Source organism: Chaetodon trifascialis, chromosome 11 (assembly GCF_039877785.1).
Source record: "Chaetodon trifascialis isolate fChaTrf1 chromosome 11, fChaTrf1.hap1, whole genome shotgun sequence".
Lineage (NCBI taxonomy): Eukaryota > Metazoa > Chordata > Actinopteri > Chaetodontiformes > Chaetodontidae > Chaetodon > Chaetodon trifascialis.
The window spans coordinates 13,702,550-13,728,939 of NC_092066.1; the positions used below are offsets into that span (position 1 = coordinate 13,702,550).

Consider the following 26,390-nt stretch of genomic DNA (forward strand, 5'->3'; position numbering starts at 1 on the left):
GAACATTGTGACATTAATGACTGTTTACAAATACAGACCGATGTGCCCCGGAGCAGATGCCTGGTACTTGGTTCAATCATGCATGTAATGATGTTGTATTGATCCACTGCTGTAACAGACTAATGAAGAGTCTATAAAAACCATTATACCAATCAATTAAATGCCACCGCGGAAACAGAGTCATTATAAACAGAGCAAGGACTCTGTTTTACAAGGTTTTATTAAGTGCGATTGATTGCCATCAGGAATTGGCACCTACACATGGTGCTGCTGTAAATGGGATCTGCTTCCAAGGAGGGTGTGGGTGGCATTTAGATTCTTGAAAGCGTCTGTGAGGCTTAGTGGCATTCTCTGTTTTCTGTCCTCACTGGGAGTGCTATGCAGGTGAGGATGAAAAAGGCACTGGCAGGACAGATAGTGAGACAGTGGCACTGAATATGTCAGACTCTCATTAAAGATGCAGCATGCCTTACTTCCACTCCTCACATCTCCACCCGAGAGAAATGGAGCATAAGGTTCTGGCTCTGACCAAAAATGTGCAGACACTTGACCACTCCATGTCTCACGTATGCATGCATGTACTGTTAACTAATGCACCCCTTTCCTACGCAATGCACAAAATACCCTATTTAGTAATTTCTGAGTGCAAGACACTGCTTTCGTTTTAGTTATTTAATTTTTTTTTTTTTGTAACCAAAATCTTATCCACACATTCCTTAGAACTGAGCTGCACAGCATGAGGTAATGTTCAACTTAATCAAGCTTTTCAACACTCATTTATCACCGCTTGCTCCCTCCAGAGATGTCAAGCTGAGGCATGTTTCTAACAACCACCCTCCACACTTCCTGCTGTTTCACCAAGACAGAGGTGAAAATGGGAGACTGAATGGCGTAATATCTCAAACAGGCGGTTGAGGGCTCCAAACTTGGGGGGTTTAACCCCCTGTAAGCTCCTTAAGTCCCCAGTTTAGAGGGCCAGGACTGATGGGCTAAAGTCTCCCAGAGATTGTCTATTAACTGCTGGACTCAGACACAGCATGAGGACACAGAATGAAGGATCCCCTACCACAACTACTGCAGCCACTTCATCCTTTCGTAGAGCTAGTCAGAGGATTGGGTGGACTTAATTGGCATCAGAAGCCACGGTTATGTTCATGACCTTTATCATATGATAAGAAGGTCAGCATTAGGATGTACACTGGTTTCTGATTGTGGTGTAAATACTGAGAGATACTGCTTGTCAGTGATAGTAAACTGATGCTGTGTGAATTTCATGTTTTATGTGATGACTGTAAGGATGCAACTTACTTACTGCTAACCAATAAATGGAGATACATGAAATAAATGTAGTTCAAAATAAGGTCTGGCTTTAAAGTAAGGTCTACATTGGCTAAAGAAAAACAGTGAAGAAAAACAGTGACTTCCTGTCAGATGGGTAAAATTACAGAAAACACTGTCACCTCCTATTGACCTTATTTTGAACTATATTAACAGTACCTGGCAGAGAGAATTCAACCTGCCTGAATGAGGATCAAGGGTGTCTGAGTGGGGACTCAGAAAAAAAGTAGGGTTATTGGCGCCATCTGCTGACCAAAATCACTCAAAGTGCATCTATTTCAGAGGCACCTCATGAAAAAAAAAAAAAAATCTCTTATCTCTTCCCTCACATGGTTTCTAAATGTCAAAAAGGCCTCACCAGAAGCAGCAGCATCAGAAGTGTTCTCTGTAGTCTATAAATATCTGTGCAGAAAGAAAGATGTTCCACTATCTCAAAATATAAATATAAAAAGCAAAATATAATAAAAGGCAAACAGAGGATGCAAATTTAAAGATTTTCAGTATTCAATGACAAAATTAGCCTGTAATTGTGATAAAAGACATACACAGTAAAAAAAAAAAAAAAAAAAAAAAAAAGGAAAATGAGCAAGGCACAAATTCTGATATGTAAGAATAGCCAGTAATATCCTAAAAAACACACACTGGACTGTATTTTTGAATATTTTGCCTGGAATTGGTAGCTTTGCCTAAACGCATATACATACAGAACTGACTATTGCTGTTGTATTTGATACTTCAAATAATATTTGCTATCGACCATTTCCTGTATAATCATGTTGATAATGGCTTGTATTGTGGTGCACATGTGTTGTGGTCCCCACACATAATCACAGTGCCAGTGAGGCATAGATAGCTTGATCTGGCCTAAATGAAAAGAGGCACAGGCAAGTTTAACAGCACGACACAACTCTTGAAAAGGTCACAACAGTAGAAAAGGTCACATGAGTAATACTGTTAACGCTGCAATTAACAACTGGACATATAAAAGGAGATGGCATATACATGATCATCTGTAAAAGGTCTGACCCTGTTCAGCAGGTAAGTCCATGGTGGAGCCTCGAGGACATCCATTGTAGCCAGGAGCAGGGACTCAAAACACCACCACTGCAATTAAGGGACATAAGACACTGGTTTCTTTAATATCAATGATTTGTACTTCTACAATGGACTTTTTTCACAGCAGAAAAAGCAAAAGTGTATTTAATAGCATTAATAATGATGGCTGGGGAGGGTGTGCTGGAAAGCTTACCGGGACACTTTATGGAACTGAGTCATCCTTAATGTTATTAATTCCACCTGTGCTTTTTGTAGTCAAAATGTCTGCTGTAAAAAAGGCCTCTGCAGATACACACAAAGAACAGAAAAGCGGGGTGACTAACTGAGATAAGTGAGGAAAGAATAAAAGACAACCTTAATGAAATCCAATACAGAAGTTACTTTTGTTGAGTTAGTTTCAGAGGTATATGTAGGTAAATGTTTCTGAAAGCAAGGCCTTTATTTTCACAAGTTATGGGCGGATTTCCAGACACCCCATCAGGGCTAGTCCATCATCCATAGCTGGATCTACTCAAATTTAAAACCAGCATTTTAAATTGGATTTATTTTTCCTTAAATTGACACAACACATGTGTTCATACCTTTTTTGGTAGGAAACACACCCCTGTTCATCCAAACAGCCCCGTTTTCAGCTTTATAATGACGCTGTCAATCCATAAAGAAAAACGTAATCCTTCAGTTTATCAGAGAAATTCAAATTCAAAACGATCAATCTTAGAGCTACGTGGATTTCACTGGACAGGAAAGGTATGAAAAGTTGTCTGAAAAGTAACTAATAACTAAAGCTGTCAGACAAAAAGTAGAGTGGAAGTTTAAAGTTCTATGAAATGGAAATAACCAAGTAAAGTAAAATTACCTCGAAGCTGTTTTAAAGAACAGTAACATTACTTGAGTAAATGCACTTCGCTAACTAACGTTCCAACACTTCCTGTAGCCGTTGCTGTTTGGAACGATAATAACGAGTAGCCACAAACTGGCGCTAGCTAGCTAGTAGCACTAGTGACAGTTAAAGCTACGTAGATAGTCACGTTAGGCACAGGTTGTGGCAGATTCTCGGAGTATTTAGCATAGTTCAGACATTTTCTGACCAAAAACGTTACAGTCTGTCAGCCAGCAAAGTCTCTTTAAAACTTCTCACTGTACCTCCAAGCCGGTTTTGTCAGGTAGCTAACGTTAGCTAACAGTTGTCGCTATTAAGCGTGTGATACTAGCGAGATTATGAATGTTAGCTAGCGTTAATTTGATTCTTTAACGTTACCTTTTCTGGTCTGTGTGTGGGGAGTTACTTTGAGCGAGGTCACTAAAAAGAAGAGAACAACTGAGGATGGGAATGTTAGGTGTTAAACGTTACAGTTCAATTATTTATTCATTTGTTTGTAGCTATTGGTCTGTTTCAGGACATGGATTTCCATCAGGCATATGTGGTGAGATCACCAGCTTGTAACTTGATAAAAGTCTTGTCTTGTCTTTTTTTTTTTTTTTTTTTTTAAATTGATTTATTTAATATGTAATCACTGCCTATAATGGCAGTCATGTAATTGGCTGATTGGATCTTTGTTCCTGTTCTCCTTAGGCTGCTTAAATATTCAGCAATAAAACAATGCATATCTTACCTTCAGGTCTTCCTGAGACTGCCTGGATTTTGATAATTCACCTAATTTGTAATTGTTCACATTAAGCATATTGATGTCTTAAGACTAACTAAGAAAATGCTTGTCTTCTAGGAGTGGAAGAAAATCTGAGTGCATGGTGTAGTGCATGCAACCAAGCTCTGCACTTTCATGTGCTGCAGCCTCTGCTGACGGCCTCCTTCTGGTAAGAGGGGACTTCTGTTTTGCCTGGTTTATTGAACCTGGTTTGTTGCATTTGGTTTGTTGAACCTGGTTTGTTGCTGGCATAAAGTAACCTCTGCTGTTCTGGATGATGCTACACAAAATAAGCAGGGTGAGCTGGATGAGCCAGTGCAGCTGGTGCCTCCAAACTACCTGGGGTGCATATGGTACCATTGTACCAATACAGACTTCTTGGCAGAATGCTTTGGACCATCCTGCAGAGCCTAGATCTTTTGTCACAGTTTGGGTTCACATGACTTCATAACTCACATTATCTGGTGCTATGCTTTACCTCTGCAGTAGCAGAATCACATGTGTAAACCAGAAGCAACCAAGCCAACATTCAGCTTATACTTAACCAATAAGCACCCTCTGCTGGAATGCTTTATACCAGTAAATAGAACTTATGTAACAATAGATGTGGCAGTGCAGTGAGGAAACTGTGTGTAGTACTTAACGAAGTTGTTACAGTCACTGCTGAAAAAAGGACTTTCAGTCTTTTCTATCTAACATCTAGTTTGTAGTTGTAAAGGCTATAGATGTAGTCTGTGTTGTAGGTATTCATTCTCTGTGAGTCATCTCTTAGTGAGACTCAACAGCTGTGCTCCTGCATACTTTACAGGTGCCTTCACTGTTCTTGAGACACTGTGGTCACCACCATATAAACCCATCTCCAAGCCCAGACTGACCTCTGTATGTTGTTTGTTGTTTTTGTGTTAACCCTGATTGATGTGGACTCACTTTGAGACCTTACCCCTCATGTATTCCTCAGAGACCAGCTGTCAAGCCTGGCTTCTCTCCCTACCAAACCACTGGAAGAAGAGCTAATGCCTGTCTCTGCCTTGTTAAAGTTCTTAAAATGTGTATTGCGGCAGCAGCTGAGGCCAAGATATGGGTGGTTCCTTGTCCAAGTAGAGGCTCTAACTGGATTGCTGCCAGACAGTATAGCTCAGGCTCACACGCTCAACAGTTTGCTGGTCCATCAGCTGTCATTTGATCATGAGAGCAGGTTTCAAGCTGCTCTGGAAGGAGTTTCAATGGGTGGCATTTCCACTTTTACTACTTGAGCTTTATCCTGGGCTTTTACCTGCTTTCAGTATTAAATGTAATTTGTCAGAATTAGCGCTAGCATGCCCTTTTCTCTTTATCAAGACACAGTCCAAGTTAGGATATGCCATGTGGTTATATATAGTATATATAAATGACACATATGAATAGTATGCCATTAAGATCATGCTGCTCTGCTTGGTGATGACAGTAATTTTAGTAGCTTGAGCAGTTCCTTGCAGATCTCTTTGCCGCAAAGTTGAAATGAAAGTTGTCCCCTTGATTCAGAGGATGACAAGCAATGAAATACTCTGCTGAAGCAGGCTCGCATACCAAATGCATGAGGCAATAAATTAGTCTCATCCCAGATAGATTAGGTACAAGATAACTTATTTATAACTTGATAATCTATGTAGTAAATGTGTATTAAGTCTTTGCAGACTATCATAAAAGTTTGTGGCGGACCACTGATGTAGTACCGTATCTGTCCAGGAGAGGGTAGTATTTATCATTAAATGTGTAACATTAACTGTACAGTACACGTTTACATTTGGAAATGTGATAAACTTTGAAAATGAATGTGAAACACTTAAACGTGTATAATATAGCTCTGCCATGCTACACGAGAAAACAGCTCTCATTGCTGGGTTGCGGACTAATTTTATTAGTATAATGATGTGTCTGTTTAACATACTGTAATTGGTAATATGTGTGCTATAGTCTTATCTGTAGGTGTGACTTCTTGCATGGCATGGTTACTTAATTTTCTTGTATGTTTTAACTCTCCAAGACCTTTTACGTGATAGACGGTGTAAAAAACTTGACTACAAAGGCTGCAAGCAGCATTAACACTGTGACAGGACAATCAGTGTGGTTGCTTTTTTATGAAACATTTTCGCCAGTAGATGGCAGCAGTGTAAATCAAATGACTAAGTACTTCCAATACAGGCTGCAGCAACATGAAGCACAGGATTTTCCCTGTGGCAGAGAGAATCAGTTACAACCCAACGATCACCATGCTCTGAAAACTATATAAAATGCCCTGTCCTGTCTAACCCCATCCCACCCCTGATGTATATTTAATTCTCTGCCTTTAAGACAAAATATTGGCTTACAATCCACTGACTCATTATCCCTGATGAAGTCTTGGTTAGAAGAGAAAGAACTTAGTGCTTTGTCAACATTATAATAGGTTCCTTACTTGTAGCAGTGACTTTCCCTTAGTTTAAAATAGGTAGCATCTTTAGCTCTTTTACAGAAAGAGTGAAAGGTGAGAGTTTGATGTGATGAAATCCTCTTTATATTTGTACATCAGTGGAAGGCTCATGGATTTGACATACTAATTCAAATGGTGGTTTAGTTTGGTGTGATAATTTTCAGTTTTATATTATTCAATTTTAAGACAGTTGCTACAAAAGAACTTAGAATTAGATCATATTCAGAAGGACACAAAGTGTTCTTCAGTTCTACTAATGCTTTAAAAAATAATTATAATAAAAATAAGAATACCAAGAAAAATAGGTGAACTGTCGGGATTTAAAATGCTGCTATAAAGATACTGACACTGGAAGAGAAATTGGAGTGAGTTTTAGTCGGGGCACTTAGCTGAAGTAAACAGAAAGGGAGGGGTGTGTGCGCAAGGCTTTGGAAACAGGCATGCAGACAGCCGACCACTGCAAAGTGTTGAGCGCGGGACACACTGGCTTGAGCCCACACCACTCTTCCTCTGTCCAAGAGAAGACCCCCAGACCTCTGCTGTGAGGCGCTCACACTCATCCCAACCAATAATGTGAAAATCAGACGGAAACGTTTGTCAGATGTTTAAACTCATCGTCGCTTCATTGTACTTGAGCGCCGTCTTTTTTCAACACTGTCACACAGTTTGCAGTCAGGCTACAGTCGGCTATCCACAAGGATACCCGGTGTGAAATGCGGCAATGTCCCGAGGAATATGCCCACGCGTGAACTCTTGCGGATCCGTTTGGATTTTGTCAGCGGTCATATTTGCGGCCAGTGTGATCGACGTGGACGCGTACAGCTGTCATGAAGTGAGGACCGCTTTCCAGCTGCGGCAGGTCGGGCCGCTGCACCGCGTACCGGAGACACCTGGCACAGGTGAGCCAATGGGTTTGGCACTACTTAGTAAAAAGCTCTTAGGCTGAAGCGCGCTGCAAGCATCCGAGATTTTTCTTCACATAATTATCTTAAACTACAGTTATTATGATTTCAGCACGTTTAAATGTTTATTTTTTTAAGTAGCCTTTGATTAATGTCCAATGCTTCTAACTGTTCCGTGCTTCTGTCAAAAGCACACGTGGGTCAGTACTCACGCGCTGTGAGTGGTCTGCCACAAGCAAAAGCCCACTCAAGTGACAGCAGAGAGAGATTGAATGGCTGGGAGACAAAAGTTTAGTGCTTTCTGTCTCCACTTTTGTCATATTGTCTCTCCTCATAGTCATGGTTGTTGAAGAGACTTTTAAAGGGTTTTGACGGTAAAATATCGTTATTTATGTTGCTCTGTATGGGGGATGTTTTGTGTTTTATTCTTAACAATGTAGCACACTGCCAAATCTGAAATTATGTGTAAGTTAGTGAAACGTGTAAGTCCACTTTCAGGCATCATTTCTGTCCAGCATTGTGTATGAGCACCCTGAGTTCTTTTCTCTTGAAAAAACATCTATCTGTACATTAACATGTATTATTACATGTTAAAGTTACCCACAATATGGGCCCCAGCTGATCTGTCTTGTTTAAAGCCTCACAGCCTCTTGATTTTTCTCCACAATTTGCAGCTTCACATGCCACCCAGCTGCTTATCACAAGCATGCTGTTTGGAGAGATTAAACAATTATTTTGCAAATTTCTTTTGGCAGAAAGCCTCTGAACACACTCACAAGCTGCTGAGACAGGGTTTTTGAGCTAGAACAAGTCTAGTGGGATGCCAAGGTCTCATATGGTTTAATCCCTGTGGATAAAGAGGCTCGAATATTGTGTCCACAATAGAGGGAGTGAAGGATTTGCAATCTTCAGATTGATTTGCATAAGTCAGCCACCAGCAACTCTTCAAGCCTACATGCACTTGAGCTCGGGAGCCGCAGTTTACGAGAGCAGATTGTCCAGACTACTACAGCAGGCCTATACAGTCTTTTGGCACCTCTGCTGACATGGTTCCCAAATTCTCCCTGTTGTCTGTGACATTATTGACGGAGTGATGCTTGAAAGCAGCTTCGAATGCCTTGAAGGTTTTGTGGTATGTGCTTTCCTCCTGCACACTGAGGAAAAGTTATTTTATGAGGATAAACATCGGTTCCAAATCTGTTTTGGAGGCAGAACACATTTTGAGCGGGTTTAGGCTCCGGTTCAACTATGCTAGTTTTGCTTGAAAGTTATTCTGCAAGCATAGTGAGAGACTTCATCGCTTGCTGCTAATTATGTCATGTTTTGTCTCTGTGGGGCCATTCCAATCGACATGTTTGAACACAAGAAATCGGGCTATTCAGTGGACATTAGTGCATCAAATCTTTTAAATCTTTTAATAGTCACTGTGAATCTCTTCTATTAGTTTGTCAGTCTTTTAGCCTGGATTTTTTTTTTTCTTTTAAACACTCAAATACCAGTCGATATGGAATATCTATTTGACTACAGACAAGATTCTTCCTGCAATAGTGTCACATGTAGGTTGGTGGCAGCTTAAGTATCATCCAGTCTGAGTCTGCAAGCTGTAGCAGGGAGAAGAGCAATAGATAGCTGTGTGGGAAGCATACCTAGAGGTGCATCCAAACCACTTGATATGTTTGTTGAGCAGGGTGTCACTATTAGCAACAGAGGATGTCAGATTCAAGCAGCAGTTTAGGGTTGGCTCTTAAAGACAACGGAAGGACCCTGGTCTTCTGAGTGTGTCAGCAGTCTGGCGCAAGGCTTGCGTGGCTAGTTTTTACAGTCTGCAGTGCATTGGCAGAAGCGACATATCGGTACCTGTTGATGGGCTCTTTATCTGACAGTGAGCAAACAAAAGCACACACACAGTATGGTGTGAAAGGTTTGCAATCATCATTCATTTTGATGAATTTGCTTTCCCCACCTCTAATCTTCCACAGTAAGATCTATATTTCTGTGAGACGTACCCTCTATCTATTGTTAAGTTTTTCTGGAACTGAGGTTGATATGATCCAGACACAAACTGCAACTCCTTGGTGTGGACTATTAATTGATATAAATATTTATGTTTGTTCACAAGGTGTGGTGAACTGCATTTTTTGTGCATTTACACTTCACCACCCCTCTGCCGTCCCGTCCCCTCACAGCTAATCAAACATCGCTGGAGCTTCACCACCACATTTTGAGCTTCATCTTATTTTGCTCTTTATTTGTACTTGTCCTACAGAGGTTGTTTTGGGTCAGGCGCAATCTTGTCTTCAAAGCGCTGACCAATGGAAGGGGGTGTTAGAGTGGGAGATTTGGTGTATATGTGTGTGTGTACACAATTATGCTACTCTGCGTCAGTTCTCAGATCAAATGCCAACAAAAGCAACTCTTGAAATTTGAAGTGGCAAAACTTCAGCCCTTTTCACAGTCTGATGTTTGTTTTAGGACACAGTGCTGCATTTCATTCATGTGAGGTGAACGGATTTCTCACCAAGAGCCAGGAGTGTAGCAGCAGGGAACTTAAGAGCCGGCCAATTGGATATGATCTTATATAAAACAATTGGACTTTTACCGTACAGATATTTTACTCAATATTTCTTTACTTCTTGTGTCCAAAGAAAGCATAAAGTGCAACAAGCTGTGAATGTGCCTTATGATTATCAAGAGCACTGTAATCTCATGTTGGCAAGCAGTGGTGGAAGAGGTACAAAGATTGTTTACTTAAGAAAGTAGGAAATTACTTAAATGCAGTAAAGCTCAATGTAAAAAGTGTTGTTTGCTTAAAGTAAAAAAATCCTGTGTGAATGAATTTCCTCTGTTTTATTTCTTTCCAATTAGTAGGAATGTTATAAACCATCATTCTTCACAGGTGAATCCACCCATGAACTACAGTGTTGTTTGAAGACAAAATACTTAGATGCAAGTGTGTGTTTAGGCTGTGTTAATGAGTGATTTCCAACCAAAATTATTTGCTTTGCATTGCTTTGCAGACACTGAATGTTTGTTTCATGGGCCAATTTTGTTAAAGAGCGACGTTATCTCTGTGCCAGATTCAGCATCAAGGGAAGCTGGATAATGACTGACATGAAGTTGCTTATCCTGTGATTATTTTGAAGAGTTATGGCCACTTTGGTACGGTGGTACACAGCCAAACACTCCATATCGAGATTACCACGGGGTGCTGATATAGCCCTTTGGAGATAGGTCATTTGGAAAGCAGACGGCTAGCTGTGCTTTTCACAGACACACTACTTGGCTGCTTGGATAATGTCCTCAGATATGATCAGCCTCTTTTCCAGCTGAGTTAAAACTATCTGATTGAGCATGCCATATCTGATTGTGTATGCGCTGCGGACACTGGACCCTTTTTTCAACTTATTACTCTGCTGCCATTCTCTGATTTACTGAGTCATTAACAGCTATTTTAGACTGAAAGAGAAAGTGTCTTATATCTTGAACACAAACAAGGAGGGTCATGTGTTAATAGCAGGGGAGTGGGAACACAGTGTGTTATCACATGTCGCCACATCCTTAACTAGTTACAGCGTCAAAAACCTTGGCAAGCTCTCAAAGCTCAACATGGCCTTTGATTGGCTGTAGTTATTTTGATTCCCTTTTTAACTTGGCCTTTCTCACCGAGAGAGAAACACATGGTGCCCACCTACTCCATGCACACTTAGAATCATTGAGCATCTGTGTTTTCTTTTCCTTTCCGTCTCTCAACTACCTACTTCAGTCTAATGTGAAAATCACAGCAAAATATCTCCAGTTAGTAAGTCCAGTTTGTAACACTAAAACAGTTCGAAAACACAGCAGATGATTGAACAGAGAAGCACCTCAGTTGCTCTTTCTCCACCCCAAACATTCCAGCCTTACCAGTGTCAGCCCAGTCTGAAGCTGATTACTCTGTCTGAGTCGGTGTCTATACAACATCTCTTATTGGATTTCAGTCTAAATCTATCTTGTGTTTCAGTGGATTGTGTGCGGCCTTACCCTCCTGGCATGCTACTGTGGTTGTGGCGGATGCAATTTAATGAGGTTATTAGACTGCCAAGTATATCATCTACGTCTTCCAATAATACAACCTTCTAGAAAAGATGAATCTTCTTGCGCTCTAGCAATAGAGCTAGTACATGAGAGGAGAGCTGAGTTCTGAGAGGGGCCATTCAATAGATTATCTTAAATGTTATCATAATTACTCTGCCAGTCTGTGGCTGAGCACCCCTCTGGTATAATACTGCTTCACCAGGTCTGCAGCCATCTGCCCACCAGCCTTCCACTTCTCTCTTTAAACTCTATCTGTCCAGCCTCTGCCCTCTGGCTTGGCTTTGCACCCTGTGCCAGTCGCTGTAGGCAGGTCCAACTTGGGGTCTGGGAAATCTAAACATTCCAGTTGAGTTTCAAGGCTGTCCAAAAATTGCAGGTATGCGGCAAAGACCCTTTGAGACATGTTTTCATTCAACATGGTCCATCCAAAACACAGCAAATCTGTATAGAGTAAATATCCTGTATGTTCAGTGGATCTGGAAACTTCAAAGGGTGCTGGCTTCCTGAGGCAGGAGAAGGGTAACTGCATTAATTGCCTACTTTCGAACAAAGTTATTCTTGTTCCCAGAGAAATATCAAAACAGCAGCATCAGGAAACTGCAGTCCTCCCAGTCCTCAACACATTACGAATCAAAACAAAGTTTCCACTCCATATTGAAGAGATGTGAGCCGCATATAAATCATTTTATGAGAGTAGGAGTTTATGTATGTGTATTTGAAAGGGGTGGTAATAACCTAACCATCCTCTCAGCAGTATGCTGCCTTCTGCTCTGCTACTGTAGTACCGCATATTGAGAATGGCATGTGAGTTAGCGGGGCAATTATACAGTGGTGGAGTTTCTCCGCTCAGGAGTTTTGACTTGTGCAATGAAGGGCACTGAGGTGTTGCTGAAGGGATTCTGACTAACAAGTCAAGACCCCTGAGCCATGGCTTTAATACGGCAAATTACTCCAGAGGTATTTGTCACCTGAGGACGATTAAGCGAATTAGGATTCAGAGTTGACACCCAGTCTGGAGAGGAAAGTGTGTTACGGTTTAGTCAAGCAGAATGAGTAGCGTACACATTGGGCACTAATTACAAAGAGTCTATATTAAGTCACATTAGAGCTAGGAGTTGTTACTTGAAATTAGAATAATGGCTGTAGCTTGTACTTAACAACATTTACAATTCATGAGAAACTTGACAAACTCAATTGATGAGAGATTAGATAAGATGAGATCAAATAAAATCACCATAACAAATGCTGCTACACGAGTGGGTCATATTATGCTACATGCCAACTAGCTGCATTTGTCATGTTCATTATACACTTGGCTGGTTAGTTTCAACTTTTGACACGACGAAGTTATTGAAAAGTAACTTAGTTATGCGAAGCATACAAGAAGAATTCTCAAAGCACTCTAAGTAACAACTAAAAACAATGCCACCCAAGTTGTTGAGCAGAGACCATAGCTAGCTTTAACGGAGCTCGACACTCTGCTATTGTAACAAAGTCAGAATTTATTGGTACAATCATGACATTTATAGGCCCTTCAGCGGTAGTTATGGTGTTTCTTATGTATTTTATTTCACTTTGCTACTGGGTTCCATGGCTAAGATTAGAGAGACAGTGCATACAGTAACTGTCACTCGGGTGCTTCACCAGTCACAGCTTTATGCCAGAGTGGCAAAGACAAAGTAAAGTGGAAGTAAACTCAGATGACATCTCGGCTAATTTTCCAGAAGAATAACAAGTCCAAACCTATGCAGAAATGTCTTGAAAGCAACAGTGTTGATCTTCTGTTGTAGTCATGTCAGAGACCATTCCAATCCATCCAATCGAACATGTGAAACAGGATTTGAAAATTGTTGTCGAGTCATGCTCCCCAAGCAGTTTCTCAGAGCTTGAGTAGTTTTGCAAAGAGTAATGGTGGGAAATTGCAGTGTCCAGATGTTCAAAACTGTTACTGTTGCCAAAGGTGCCTACTAAATTTTGACCATTTGTTTTTATGTTGACACTAAATATCCTTTTAGATTCTCATGACACCAAATGCTTACATTTCATAAAACAAAACATGAAATAGTTCAAGGAGAAGTCAGTGCCTTTTACAGGTTTGTATGGTCTGTATTCTGAAACTTTAAATGCAGTATGGTTAAAAAAATACTTGTTACTCAAAAACAAGGCAGTGAGAAATTAATAGGTATGCTCTATTTTGTGGACTTCAGCGACTTTTAGAGTCCTTGGAAGAATGCTTCCCTGAGCCCTCAGTACATATTTTAGTTTACCCTTCAGACAGCAGCTACAGCAATGCTTTCTGTGAATGCACTGTATGTAAAATATTTTGAAAGACAAGAAAGAACGCACACAGCATTACATTTGCTGTTGGACATACACGCAGTGACAGGCCTCTAATGATCCCAGAAAGTGGCCTGGTATATTCGTGACACAGTCAGCCTGTCCTGACTGCTGTGGTGGCTTTAACAGCCAAAGTCTTTCTGAGTATCACTTACTCCATGCAGCTACTCACAAGGGGCAGAGAGGCCAGGCTGGATTCCACTGTGAGTCCCTGGATATTAGTTTCATATCACAGATAACACACAAACACAAAGGAGGGAAAGAGCCAGCCGGTGAGGAGAACAGGGTCAGGGACAGAATGGGAGAGAGGACAGACACCAAATATGGCAAAATGACAACCTTAAAACAGAACCAAAACCAATCAGGTTTTCCACAAGCAATGAATATTTGACAAGTGGGACACCTTTTCCGTGGGGTCTACAGTACACTCTCAAGGATTCAAATTCATTCAGTATTTTGTCACTTACTTCCTAGAGAAAAGGTTGAGCTTGTTGAGATTCATCTTTCGTGAATCTACTTATTTAAAATATCTACAATGATGAGGTCCCACCTGTTTCTAGACACCATAGACGGTATATAAAGATGGACAATATTCCACATGCTGGAGCCAGCACAAATCATCAAATCACTAATTAAAACCAAACGTACTCAGAAAATATGTTTTTTCATGCACTTTGATTTTTTTTTTTGTTTGGCCCATGTCCCATATGCTAACATAGAGGGGGCAGGGATTATGACCTATACTGTAGCCAGCCACGAGGAACAAGATGCTTTGGCTTCACTTTTGGGAAGCTGTCATGTCGTCCTCCTTTATACACAGTCAAGTGTTGAGCCTGATATTTATTGTGTGATTGACAAGCATGTCCTGAATGTCTTTTCTCATTGTCTTAAGTAGCTGGGAGAAATCTAAAGGAAAAAGTAGTGCAAATGTGTTCTTGCATTGCTTTTTTTGGCTGGTGAGGTGGATGCCATGAATGCTACCCTCACCAAAATACTCTCACATCAAAAGATATCCATTTCAAAAGGATGATGTCATTAAATATTTGATGACAAGGATCCCAAGGATGAGGCAGACCGCCAGCACTGTTTACGTGTTCTTGTGTCTTGGTGATCTACATCAGATTCATGAAATTAGAACTCACATAGCCATTATTTGCTCTTAGTGGACCAGTTATGTCTTCCTTTGGGAAATGTCATTAATACAGCTCCTGATCCATTTAAGAGTTCATATATGTTTAGACCTGTAAATATCCATGATTTGTATGTTGAAGCAGAACTTGTAACACACTCAGCCCAGAAGAAAAGTGTATTTCATAAAATTGGTCATACTCAAACTTTATACACTGATGATCCAGGTAAGCAGCAGAAATAGTGGCATTCCTCAACACACACACACAAAACAGAAAAACAAAACAGGACGGGGCTTTGCAAAAGTGGTGTCTACAGAGGAACAGTGTCGACTGGGAGACAGCGTCAACAGAGCAGAGGACTGCCACAGAGATGGAGATAATGAGCTGGAAGGGGCAGGACAGCCAGTTATGACTTCACTCGTCTGGCTCTGGGATGGGAACAAATGGAGCCTCACTGGGTAATTAAGAGACACCCAGGCCTCACTCGGATATGCCAGGCAAATGGGAGAGAGGGAGCAGAAAGGGAAAGAGGGATTGAGAATGCAAGCCTATTGTGTTTCATGGAGGGATTTGGACAGTGAGGCACTGGTCTTGCGGTCTGTCCTAAGGCCATGCTTTAGGCTCTGGTTACAACACCTGCCTCCAGCCACCCCCGTCTAACCCCCCCTTCTCTGTAAAATGAGTTATCATATCAGACTTCTGCATTATGGAAATGTCCCTGTGCAAGGAAATGTGTGGGAAAGGACAATTTTAATAGCCCATGCTAATTGTGACCAGTCTCGGTGATGTCATGACGGTGGCTATATGTGTAGCAATAGTGAGAAGCAGGTGACACTGGCAGAGCAGGGCGGACTCTATTTCAGCTGATGTAATTGTGCCTGATTGAGCTGTTCTTTGGATCATAGTATTTGCAGTTAGGTCATTGCCTTCATGTGGTTTTTATGAACTGCAGTATTATGGCTAATGGCTGTGTAGCTCTAGAGGTAATTTCCCACAAATTACTGTATGTGTACTGTATGAGTGCCCTTTTGTGTGTGAGTGACAGTAAATTTAGCATGTTCGCTCTGCAAAGTGCTATTGCATTCATGTATTTGGGGGTTTTATGGGACATATAGTACACATGCATGTACAAATGTATGTCTTGACGACGTGTGTGCAGCCGTATGAGTCAAAGATATTTATATATTTAGCAGAGACGATATTTATAGCAGGAAACATAGATGAATTCTTGGTCTACTTTCTCACCCTCCCATGGTGCCTCCTCTGTCTCCCAGTGGAGTTATGGCCTGTCTATCTATGTGCATACTCAGGACACTGTACATATACTCACACATATTTGCACAGCATAGTGTAGAATCCTATACATAAAGTATACTGTATATATAAAAGACATTTAAATTCTCTGTGTAATTTGCATTAATAAGTTGTTAGCTAATCCAAACTGATGTAACTTCTTCAATTCTTCTGCACATCCAGTCCCTATGATATGATCTACTGTGTGTGTTGCTGTACAAAAAAAAATAAAAAATTTGATTGAAAAAATACTAAGAAACACATGTCCCTCTCTACTTGACTTTCCTAGATGTGGATCTGTTGGTTTGTAAGCACCAGGGTCCGTCCTGCTGCACCCGGAAGATGGAGGAGAGCTACCAGTTTGCAGTCAAAAGAGAAATCCTCCACAACATTCAGTCCTACAGTTATGAGCTTGAGCACCTCTTCTCAGGCCACTCGGATGCCTTCCAGGGTAAGTGCTGGGACAAAGGGGCCAAGCGTGGGTTGGATGGGATTCGTGTGAGACAATGGGTTGTTGATGGATGGAAAAGAGATGTTGCGGTTCAGGGGTTGGTGAGTTGTCATTTAGCTATCATACTGGTACGTACCACTGCGTGGGACCCCTGAATATTGAATTGAAAAGCTTGACCCAGCTTTATGCTGACCTGGAACTGAACTTCTGCCCCTTATTTGAATCCAGATTCAGCAGTGAAAACAAAAAAGTTTTTGTTTGTTTTCTTGTTTGCAAAGAATATTTATTTGTCCAGTGTTTGGTGAAAAAAGTTTTTACTCCCCAGGGTCATGATAGCTGGCGTGCAGGCAAATGAGCAATTCAGAAAATGGGCATGGCTTCACTCCCCCCTCCCCTTCCCTTCTTCTGTGGGTTTGGCAGCAACAGGACTGCGGAGAAGGATCACTTAGGGTAAACGGGAAAAGGAGGGTATAGAGGCCTTTTTCTCAGGCTTTAGTGTTTGGTGGAAGATGGTCTGCTTTGTCATTATCTGATCTTGCTCTCAGGACAGCAGAACGATTACTGGAACCTTTGAAGAAATTACAGTAGTTTTGGAGAGTGAAAGAATCTCTCCACGGTAATTAGTTTGTTTGTTTGTTTGTTTGGTGTTTATTCTGGGTTTTTTTTGTTTTGTTTTTTGTGCTGTGATGCCTCTTTGGTAGCCTGGTCAGTTCAGATGTCTGGATTCCGGATAAACAAGGCTCTGCTGGAGATACAAAGCCTGTTTCAGATAGGTCTTGCCTGCCAGAGGGTTTTGTACTACGCCCAACTGAATCAAGCAGTTCTCCGGTTGCCCAAGCTTGTCCTTCCTCTTCCTCTAGTATTTGCAGTGTCATTTAAATTTAAAAGTTTCTGAAATGGATCAATTTTTTTTCCTCCTCAAAACCTCTAACACAATGCCACGGGGTGGCAGACATACTTTGGATGTTTTTTAGTGTTGCAAGAATTTTAGTACCATGCAATTAGTTTTAAGACAATGGAGTGCTTAGGCACCATGTTGGCCAAGTCCTGTTTTATGATGGATGTAAGAATATCACATGTCTTGACGTCCAATATGGAAACAAATAAGATAACAGAGGATGACACTGGTTAGGTGACACTCAAGTCTCATTTTCAGACGTGAACTTTGAAATGATTGCGGTCATGTTTTAACTTGTACATGCCATCTGAACAGGATATGTTACTGCCATGCAGTGTTCAGTGTACTAAAAATCCACAAAGGCATGGCATTTCAGTCCCTTCAAACATATTGCTATGTAGGTAGGTACAAAGTGCTTTATATAAGCCCCTCTTACAGCTGGTTTACAAGCAGGTTGATTACATGAATTAAAGTTTCCATGTTCAAATAGTACTCCTGGTGTTCGTCTTTTTCATCATCATTAAGATCTTTCCCTTCTTACCTCATGTCTGAGCCTGTCTGGAGAATGAAGATCAGGTGTTCCACATGTCCAGAAAAGGCCAAGATGGAAAATAACAATGGAATAACAATAGAAACTGGAGTATGAAGGTGCTGAAAATGATGATGTCACTAGCCCTTGATTCACAGGGCCTTCTAAGGACAGTCTCTGTGCTGTCTGAGTGCCTCAAGTGGAATGTGAAGTAGCAAGTGGCTCATATACCGCGTGAAGTAATTAGAATATGATTTTGGCTGAGACCATTGGTGCTGTTATTCACACGCTGGATGGTGGAAAATTATTTGCGGCTACCCGTCTTCTCCTACCCCTTTTTTGTTTGTACTGTATCTGTCCGATGGCATCACATGAGGCTCACCACAGAGCCAGTTGTCTGTGGGCTGAAAAGTTCTGATGTGTTTATTTGATCATGCTTCCATGATGTGGCCATTATTACAGCTACAGCTTTCCATCTGTCTGTCATTCAAGTCAGACCATAAATCTTACAACGACAGGTCCTATGCATGTTTTCTTTATACACTCCAGCTTTTATTGTTTCAACTCAAAATCACTCCCGCTGATTGTTAAAGTTTAGCCAAAAGGACATGCCCATTAAAAAGGAGTGTGTGTGTGTGTGCGTGCGTGCGTGCGTGCGTGCGTGCGTGCGTGCGTGCGTGCGTGCGTGCGTGCGTGCGTGCGTGTGTGTTTTCATTGGCCTGCCTTTGTTTTGACAGCCCTAAAGGCCCTACTGTGCTTTGTCATGTGTGGGAGTTGTCATGTCACGAGTATGACCTCATAAACACAGACCACATTTATGAATGCTGAGAATTTTTTTCCTCAGTTTTTTTTCCTGATACAGCATTGATATAAATGAATAAGTTCAATTGTATGCTGCAATAACAGGCCTCTGTGGTGAACCAATAATCTTTTAGAGTTCTCCAGATTTTGCCGTTCACTGCAACTGCCACACCCTAAATAACATAGGCAAGCAGGTCACATCTTTTTCATGAAACAACCTCTCTTCTAACCCCACAGTGCATCTTCTCCTCCATCTTTCATTCTAGCATTCAGCTTTCAGGCCACCCCCCCGGTCTTCTCTCTCTCACCCCAACACACAAACAGACAGACTCTCCTAATCCATGGCAAAGTTGATAGGTAATGAGTGTCAGGGCCTGATGGTGGGTAGGTGTCAACCACAGAGCCCAGTCTAAGCTGGGCCAGCTTAGAGCTGCCATCAAGGGCTTTGGCCTGTCAACCTGTTCTAGCCAATCAGACCTGCAGTGATCTTACTTACTTAGTGGACTCCTCTCCATGGCCTCCTGATTGGCTGAGAGAAAGTTGAACAGATGGATCAGCCTCTAGAATATGTTCGCACAGTATGTCTGTTTGCTCAGGTTACTAGTTAATCAGTAGAATCTTTTGTTTGTTAGTTTTAACAAGCCCTCATGTGAATTACTCATCAGTTCAATATGCAGAAATCCCTTGTTGGCAATTTCTTGTGCAGGCAGTCCAATTTGCGTGTGTGTACGCGTATGACAGGTGCAAATGATGAGCAAGAGAGTAAGTATCTGGGTATACTGTATACTCACACTGCTGGGGAGCAGATGTCAAAATGCTGACACTTTTGATCACTAGTGTCACCGATATGAGAGGGACGTGGCCCACAGTTAAAGGCCACGACATCTGCGTTTGTGTGCGTGTGTGTGTATGGGGGTGTAAGGTGGGTGTTCGAGCTTTTTGTACATGTGCATCCTCATCATTGTGTGTGTGTGTGTGTGTGTGTGTGCATACATGTGTACCACAGACATGTGGGCATGTGCAATATTTACCACCCAAGCAAGTCACCATGACCATCTCAGGGCTCAAGTTCTTCTCGCAGGAGTTGACAAATGCTTTTCGGAGAAATGTATTCTCCTGGCCTAGATAGCTCTCTATCATCAATGGAAGCGCATCGCGTTCAAAACTTTAGGCGCCCTTCAAAGGAGGGACAAGGAGTTCATCTGAGAAAGTGCGACAGCAAGAGAGAGACGGAAGAGAGAAAGAGGCCATGGCAAGGACGATGCCTTTCCTCATCGAGGCGACATAATTAGCTGATCCTTGTCTCATCATCCAGGAACTCTCCAGACCCCCCTGTCTTGGGAGACAGCATGCGCACAAGTGAATGCAGGAGACAGAGTGATCAAAACCATGACCTGAGGCACGGGGATACTTGAGGGCCTCAGAGGACTCAGAGACATGAGGGGTGAAGTGAGAAACACTGACTGTATGGTCTGTTGGTGTCTCAGCCTTCTGCGAATGTTTGTCTCCCTCAGGCTTTCACATGTGGCCGATTCCAACCTACTGTAATTGTCTCTCTGCCCCTTGGGAACTTGCAACCTCCCTGATTGCCTGCTTAACAGACAGTAGACGGTGTTTTCCATGTCTGTTGCTCTTTGCACCCCTACCTCCCAGTGTTTCTCATTCTCCCTCCAGGTATATTGTTTATAAGCCACCCTAGATGAAACCATTTTGAAAATTCCTTTGCATTCTCCACTTTGACTGTCAGGATCGTCTTGGGTGGCTCACACAACGCGGCCTATGTAAAGGCAACTGTCTTTTTTTATTAAATAGTGATGATTTATGCGTTATAAATGAAGGCATGTGTGCATGCAAGTGATAAGAATGATGAATCGCTTGGCTGGTGTGTCCTATCTTCATTCTTTCATCAGATACTAATCCTTCTATCTATATTGCAATCTCTGCACTTGTTTAGAAGTTCTCTCACTCGTTTTTGCTGTGATCTTTTTAGCCATCCTCTCTCACTTCATTTTTCTCTCGCTTTGTGTCTGCATGTATTTTTCACTGCAGATGTTTTGACCGACAGGGTTATTGCTCTAGAGGCTGATGCTTGGACGAAGGATGACATTGCACTGCACCATGAGCTCATGCTCAAATTAGGGAGGATATCCGGAATCCATCCCTAAACGTCTCATTTAATCATACAGGGTGGAGGGTAAACGTGTTTATGGAGCTAATAGTGGAGTGAATACATTGCATATTTGAGTGTGTGTGTGTGTGTCTTTGTCGTAAGCATGTTTGTGTTTTAACTACGCCTCTCTAGTCTCCTGGGTGGACATGACACATAAGGGCAGGATGTGTTTCCCTCTGAGTTTGTAGGACTCTTGCTCGCTTGGGAAAACAGGGAAAGAATAAAGGGAAGGAAGGAGGAGAGAGGGGGAAAGCTCAAAGCCTCTCGCAGTCATAAAGTCACACTCAAAGCTTCCCTAATTACCTCTGCTTTTCATCTGCACCACTCACCTCGGCATGAATGTGCGAGAACCCAAAGGAGTAGGGAGTCGGGCCTAGAAAAAGAGGGAAAAATAAGATGGAGGGAGGGGTTGGTTGAAGCAAAGTTTCAGTGAAAGTGTGCAAGGATGTGTTTGAATGGGGCTCTATAAGGTGTGTGTGTGTGTGTTGTGGTCTGCCTTCAAAGATCCTTGAATCAACAGGCTTCTACCCTGTAGATTTGCTGGTTACTCCCTCCTTCTTCCTTGGTGCCTTCTTCTGTCTGTGGTCCATGCTTTGTCAGCATTGGTTGCTTCACAAACGCATGCTGGGTCACGGTGGGCACTACGCTTGCTGCTCGCTTGCTGTTGTGTACGCTGCAGGGAAGCCTGATGTCTCAAAGATTATCCAGCTGCCAAGAGTGCACTCCACAGAACGAAACCATAAACACAAAAATTCTTCCCCATCTTCTTCCTCTCCCCAAGATTTTCCTTTCATTTTTCTTCATCATTATTATTCTCCCAGCTGCCCCAGTCTTCCTCAGCAACCGTCCATGCTCCTCAATATTGCACGCAATGCCTAAATAAATATGAGGTCTGTGTAGATTAGCCTGCCGCCAGTCTGCTCAGCCATAATATGACATACTAGCATGAAATGAAACGGAGATAAATACCCCTTTATTTCTTGCCAACACAATCTCTTCTCCCATGGAATGATTTTCTGACACTACTTTACAGCATACTTTGTCTGACACTGCCTTTCAGCTAGCCTGAGCAAACACACTTGGTGTAGACTAAGCTTCATCAGTCTCACTACTATCGTATGAGCACAATAAGCTTGATGTCCAGGAAGTTTCTTGGTAATCAGACAAAGTCGCATCTCCCGGGGCTTGTTCTCTGTCCAAGAGAATTTGGCTTTTCTGGAACACAATCTGTGTGTCTGGCTGATGGGATTTGTTCTCTGCTGCTGCTGATTGGTCCAGTCTGGCCTTTTCCTGTGTCCTGTCTGACTCTGCTGCACCCGTCTTTCCCAGACTGATCCCACAAGCCATAAAGTGTCTGCATGAGAGTGTGTGTGTGTGTGTGTGTGTGTGTGTGTGTGTGTGTGTGTGTGTGTGTGTGTGTGTGTGTGTGTGTGTGTGTGTGTGTGTGTGTAATATAGATCTGTGTGTGCACACGTGTCCATGTACAACAGCTGACATTCCAATTTTTTTTTCTGTCAATGTTCGACAACCACCACATTTGAGACACTAGTTCACTCTTTTGGTGAACTTTTAGAGAAATGATGGTGGATATTGACCAAAAATACGGTCATGCTGGGAGAAATGAGGGAGCACTGGTAAGATGGAGCATGAGGGAAGGAGGGGTTGAACATCGCAAATTGGCCAGACCAGCATGTCTGTAAGGGAGAGTCGCTTCCATCCGACGCCTGTGGGAAATCAGGGTGTGTGCTTAATATGCGCTACTAATGCATAAGTGGATGAGCATCATGATGTGCATGTCTCTGTGTTGTGACTCACACTGTTCCTTCAGCCCAGAGTAGGTTGGAGCTGGCTCTCCTCCTCTCGTCTCTCACCACCAACTCGCTTCATCACTCCCCCCATTCAAATCAACTGACTTTCCTCATTACGCCCTGTATTGGTCACTCCTCTGCTTCCTCTCCTCCTTCCTCCTCGCCTCTATGGCTCCTAGTACACCATTAAGGAGTCCCCACGGTAGGCTTTATTCACTGATCCTCCAGTCATTCATCCATTGTATTCCAGCGGAACAATAAATGAGACAAATGGTTAGACAAAAAAAAGAAAAAAAAAAGTTGTTCTGACCCTGGGCAACCATGTCCTGTTTGTATGATCCATGATGGATTGTGATATCTGCTGTACTGTCTGCCAAAATGAATAGTGGGTTTACGCAGGTCTGCTCTTAAATCAACCATAACGTAGTCTGTTGCCGGCAAACTCTTAATACTTCATTTGGTTTCAGTAGTATGATGGAATTTGTCCTTCACAAATATTTTCATACATTTATCTTGATTATTTAGTATTTTCCTTTGATTTATTTCAGCCCACCAAATGGATTGAAGCATTTTTGTGTTGTTTTCAATGGCAGGAGCATAAGGGCTTAGGTCTAATCAAAGAGTAGTTTTGGCCCATAATTGAAACAATGCATAAGTGACCCTGAATGCTTGATTCATAATAAAGCTGAAAAATGAAAACAGGGGCCACACCTGCTCAGAAAAGTGGAAAATACTTCATTAGACCCCCTTTCATCTTGGATTCCTTTCACACCTCAGACTCAATTCAAGGGTCTGTTTCATGTTAATCTTATGTTAGCCTAAATGTTTCCTTTCCCTTTTCATGAAAATCTGGAGTCCAGTCTCCATCTCCACCGTTGTCATCATCAGTTTCCACTTACACTATAAAACGGCTTACTAGCATGACAAGGCTTTTTTGTTTATCACAAAACCACACTCTGCCGTTAATATGGCCAGGTTTTGAAGAAAATGCCTCCATTCTATTAGATTTACTCCTTAATGTTCCAGTAATAAGCAACTGGCAGCTGATTTGCTTTTGCATGGAAACTATTTTTTCTCACAAGTCTTTCTTTCCTGCACTTCCCTGCACACATCCTTTTTTGGATGCTCCAGACTACTTTTCTCCAAACTGCACATCAAAACAGTATTTCACAGCTGTATGTATGTGGCCGTCCCTCTAAGATGTAAAAAGGACATGAAGTTACACACTGCATGCACAGTGATGCTGCTCATACTGTATGAAGAGTCAGAGGTCATTCCTACTTGTATAACTGGCACAAGCAGTTATAAATGAGTGCAAATGCTTTTTGTCTATGACACTTTGAGCCGCTCCTTAGCGCTTACAATATATCAAAAGAGACACTGTGATTTATATACCAATAAACAAAAGAGAAATAGGGGGGTCTCTGTAGGCCCGTGGCCCCCTTAATGCTTAGGACCAGAGGTGCTGTCCATCAGCCTGTCAGCAGTCTGCCCTCCGGCTGGCCCTCCATATCTCCCCTTTATGGTATCAGCCATTTGAACAACCCTCCCTCCCTCCCCTGCTCTTCCCTCAGCCCCTCACCCACTGCCCCTGTGCTCTGTCTCCTCTGTCCCTGTCCTTCTCTCGTCTGCTCATTCCCCTGCCTTCGATCATGTTTCCCTACTTTGGCCTGAGCAGAGAGCAGTGATCCCCCTTGTCCAATATCCACCTCCCCCCCAACCGCCACCACATTATAGCTCAGTGCACCCCGAATGCCCCTGGCATCTGTGGAATTGTTTATGTTTCAGAGTTTTGATATAGCTTGGCTGCCTTTTTAATTATCGGAATGCTGATGGAGAGATGGGGAGCTTGCCCCCACCCCTTACCACCTACTCCTCCTCCTCCACCACCTCCTCCCGTCTTTCCTCTAGAGCTCATTATCCCACCTGTTAGCCTCCTGATAGGACAAGACAGGAAAATTAAGATTTGGTGCCAGGGTTTGCTAAAATCTGTGCATACACAGTTGTGATTGTGTGCGCTGGTTTTCTAAGTTGCTTGTGGAGTCACAGTGATTTTGGCAGGAGTGCAGCTCCCCAGCTCGTGCAGGTCAAATTTGCGTGAACAGCATGTCTGTACGTGTTGTCTGACAGATGAGTCATGATCCCTCTTTAGACTTTAGATGTGTCATTTTGCCACACAAGTATGATGAATCAACAGATTGATTCATTGACTTATTAATAGGTTATTACCATTAAACAGTTTGCTGAAAGGTTAGAGGCTGGCAGATTGTATGACATTGCAGCTCTCCCGTGTAACCTAAGATGACCAGTGCTGAGTGGGAAAAGGCCTTATGTACAGTATTTCTACTAATTAAAACAAGGATATGTAATCTACACATGTGTCAGTATGTCATGTATCTTTGTGGTGACCTGTCTGAAACCCAAGCCTATGGTAGGATTAACATGCCTGAGAAGACGGTTGGTCAGGTCCAGTTGGGACTGATTTCCAAGATAGGAAGGGCCCACATCTCCATGGTATGAGAACAGTGTCTCCTACCTCATTATCACAATATTACCGCATCTTCATGCACACGCAACTGTACACACATATGCACACCCGCCTCTGCAAACCTACATGCACGTACTTAAAAATACAGACACATGAACTCACACTCTATAAAAGATGCAGTCACACTTTAAACCCTCTAACCCAGGGCTGTACAACTGGTTTATAATGGGAAATATTCCAGGGTCACACATTATCAATTTTCCTTTTTTCAAATCAAAATATTTGCACACACATTTTCCATTGCATTTTGCAGCACTGTGTGTTTTTGCAGTCTACCCACCACCTGACACTGTGTACTGTACATTTTGTGTTTACAAGTTGAAATTTCAAGAAGAGTTTTCTTCATTTCACGATATATCAGCAAGCAAAGGCTAGATTGCACTACAGTAAACACCAGTTGTACCACAGAGCAAACACAGAGTAGCTTTCTGATTGCACAACAGGCTAGGTCTGAAAACATTTGATATCTGTATATAATGGGACAAAATGCATTTGCAGGATTTTGCAGGAGCAGGAAAGATGGCCTCATGTTTGTCAGGAGGATGCTCACTAGACATGTTATGTTTCCTTTAGGTTTAAAGGTAACTAAAGAAATGTACTCTAAGAGTAATATTTGCTGTTGTACACTTTTTAATACAGTTGAACATACTAGTATTAGTTGATTCTTGGGAATTTTAGGGGATTTCAGAAATGCTGCATTCTCAGATTCTCAGGCAATATGATGCTAAAGTGTGTGGAGACTCTGATGCATAATTATGACCATAGTCAATGTTTTCACTTTAATATCTGCTGATACCTACAAGAAATTGGCAGAATAAATTTCACGGGAGAAGAAACATGATCAAGCAGATAGGATCATTCCCTCTGACAGTGAGGACAGTGAGCTTGAAGCAAGTCAGGGCGAGTGGATCAGTTTGAGAGACAGTTTGGAGGTCAGGGCTCAGTCAATCACTGTCCTTG

At 42.1% G+C, this 26,390-nt stretch overlaps 1 protein-coding gene across 2 annotated transcripts in view; it reads left to right on the top strand.

Annotated features, from left to right (window-relative positions):
- The first annotated feature begins 6,851 nt into the window (after positions 1-6,851).
- gpc5c (glypican 5c) overlaps positions 6,852-26,390 on the top strand; it is a 94,172-nt gene continuing 74,633 nt past the window's right edge. Inside the window, exons 1-2 of one of the 2 annotated variants that reach the window (XM_070975195.1) lie at positions 6,852-7,388; positions 16,515-16,676. In XM_070975195.1, coding sequence (XP_070831296.1) covers positions 7,211-7,388; positions 16,515-16,676 — 340 coding nt within the window. In that variant the 5' untranslated portion in view covers positions 6,852-7,210. The remainder of the gene's footprint in view (positions 7,389-16,514; positions 16,677-26,390) is intronic. The other variant, XM_070975196.1, reaches the window with a different exon arrangement.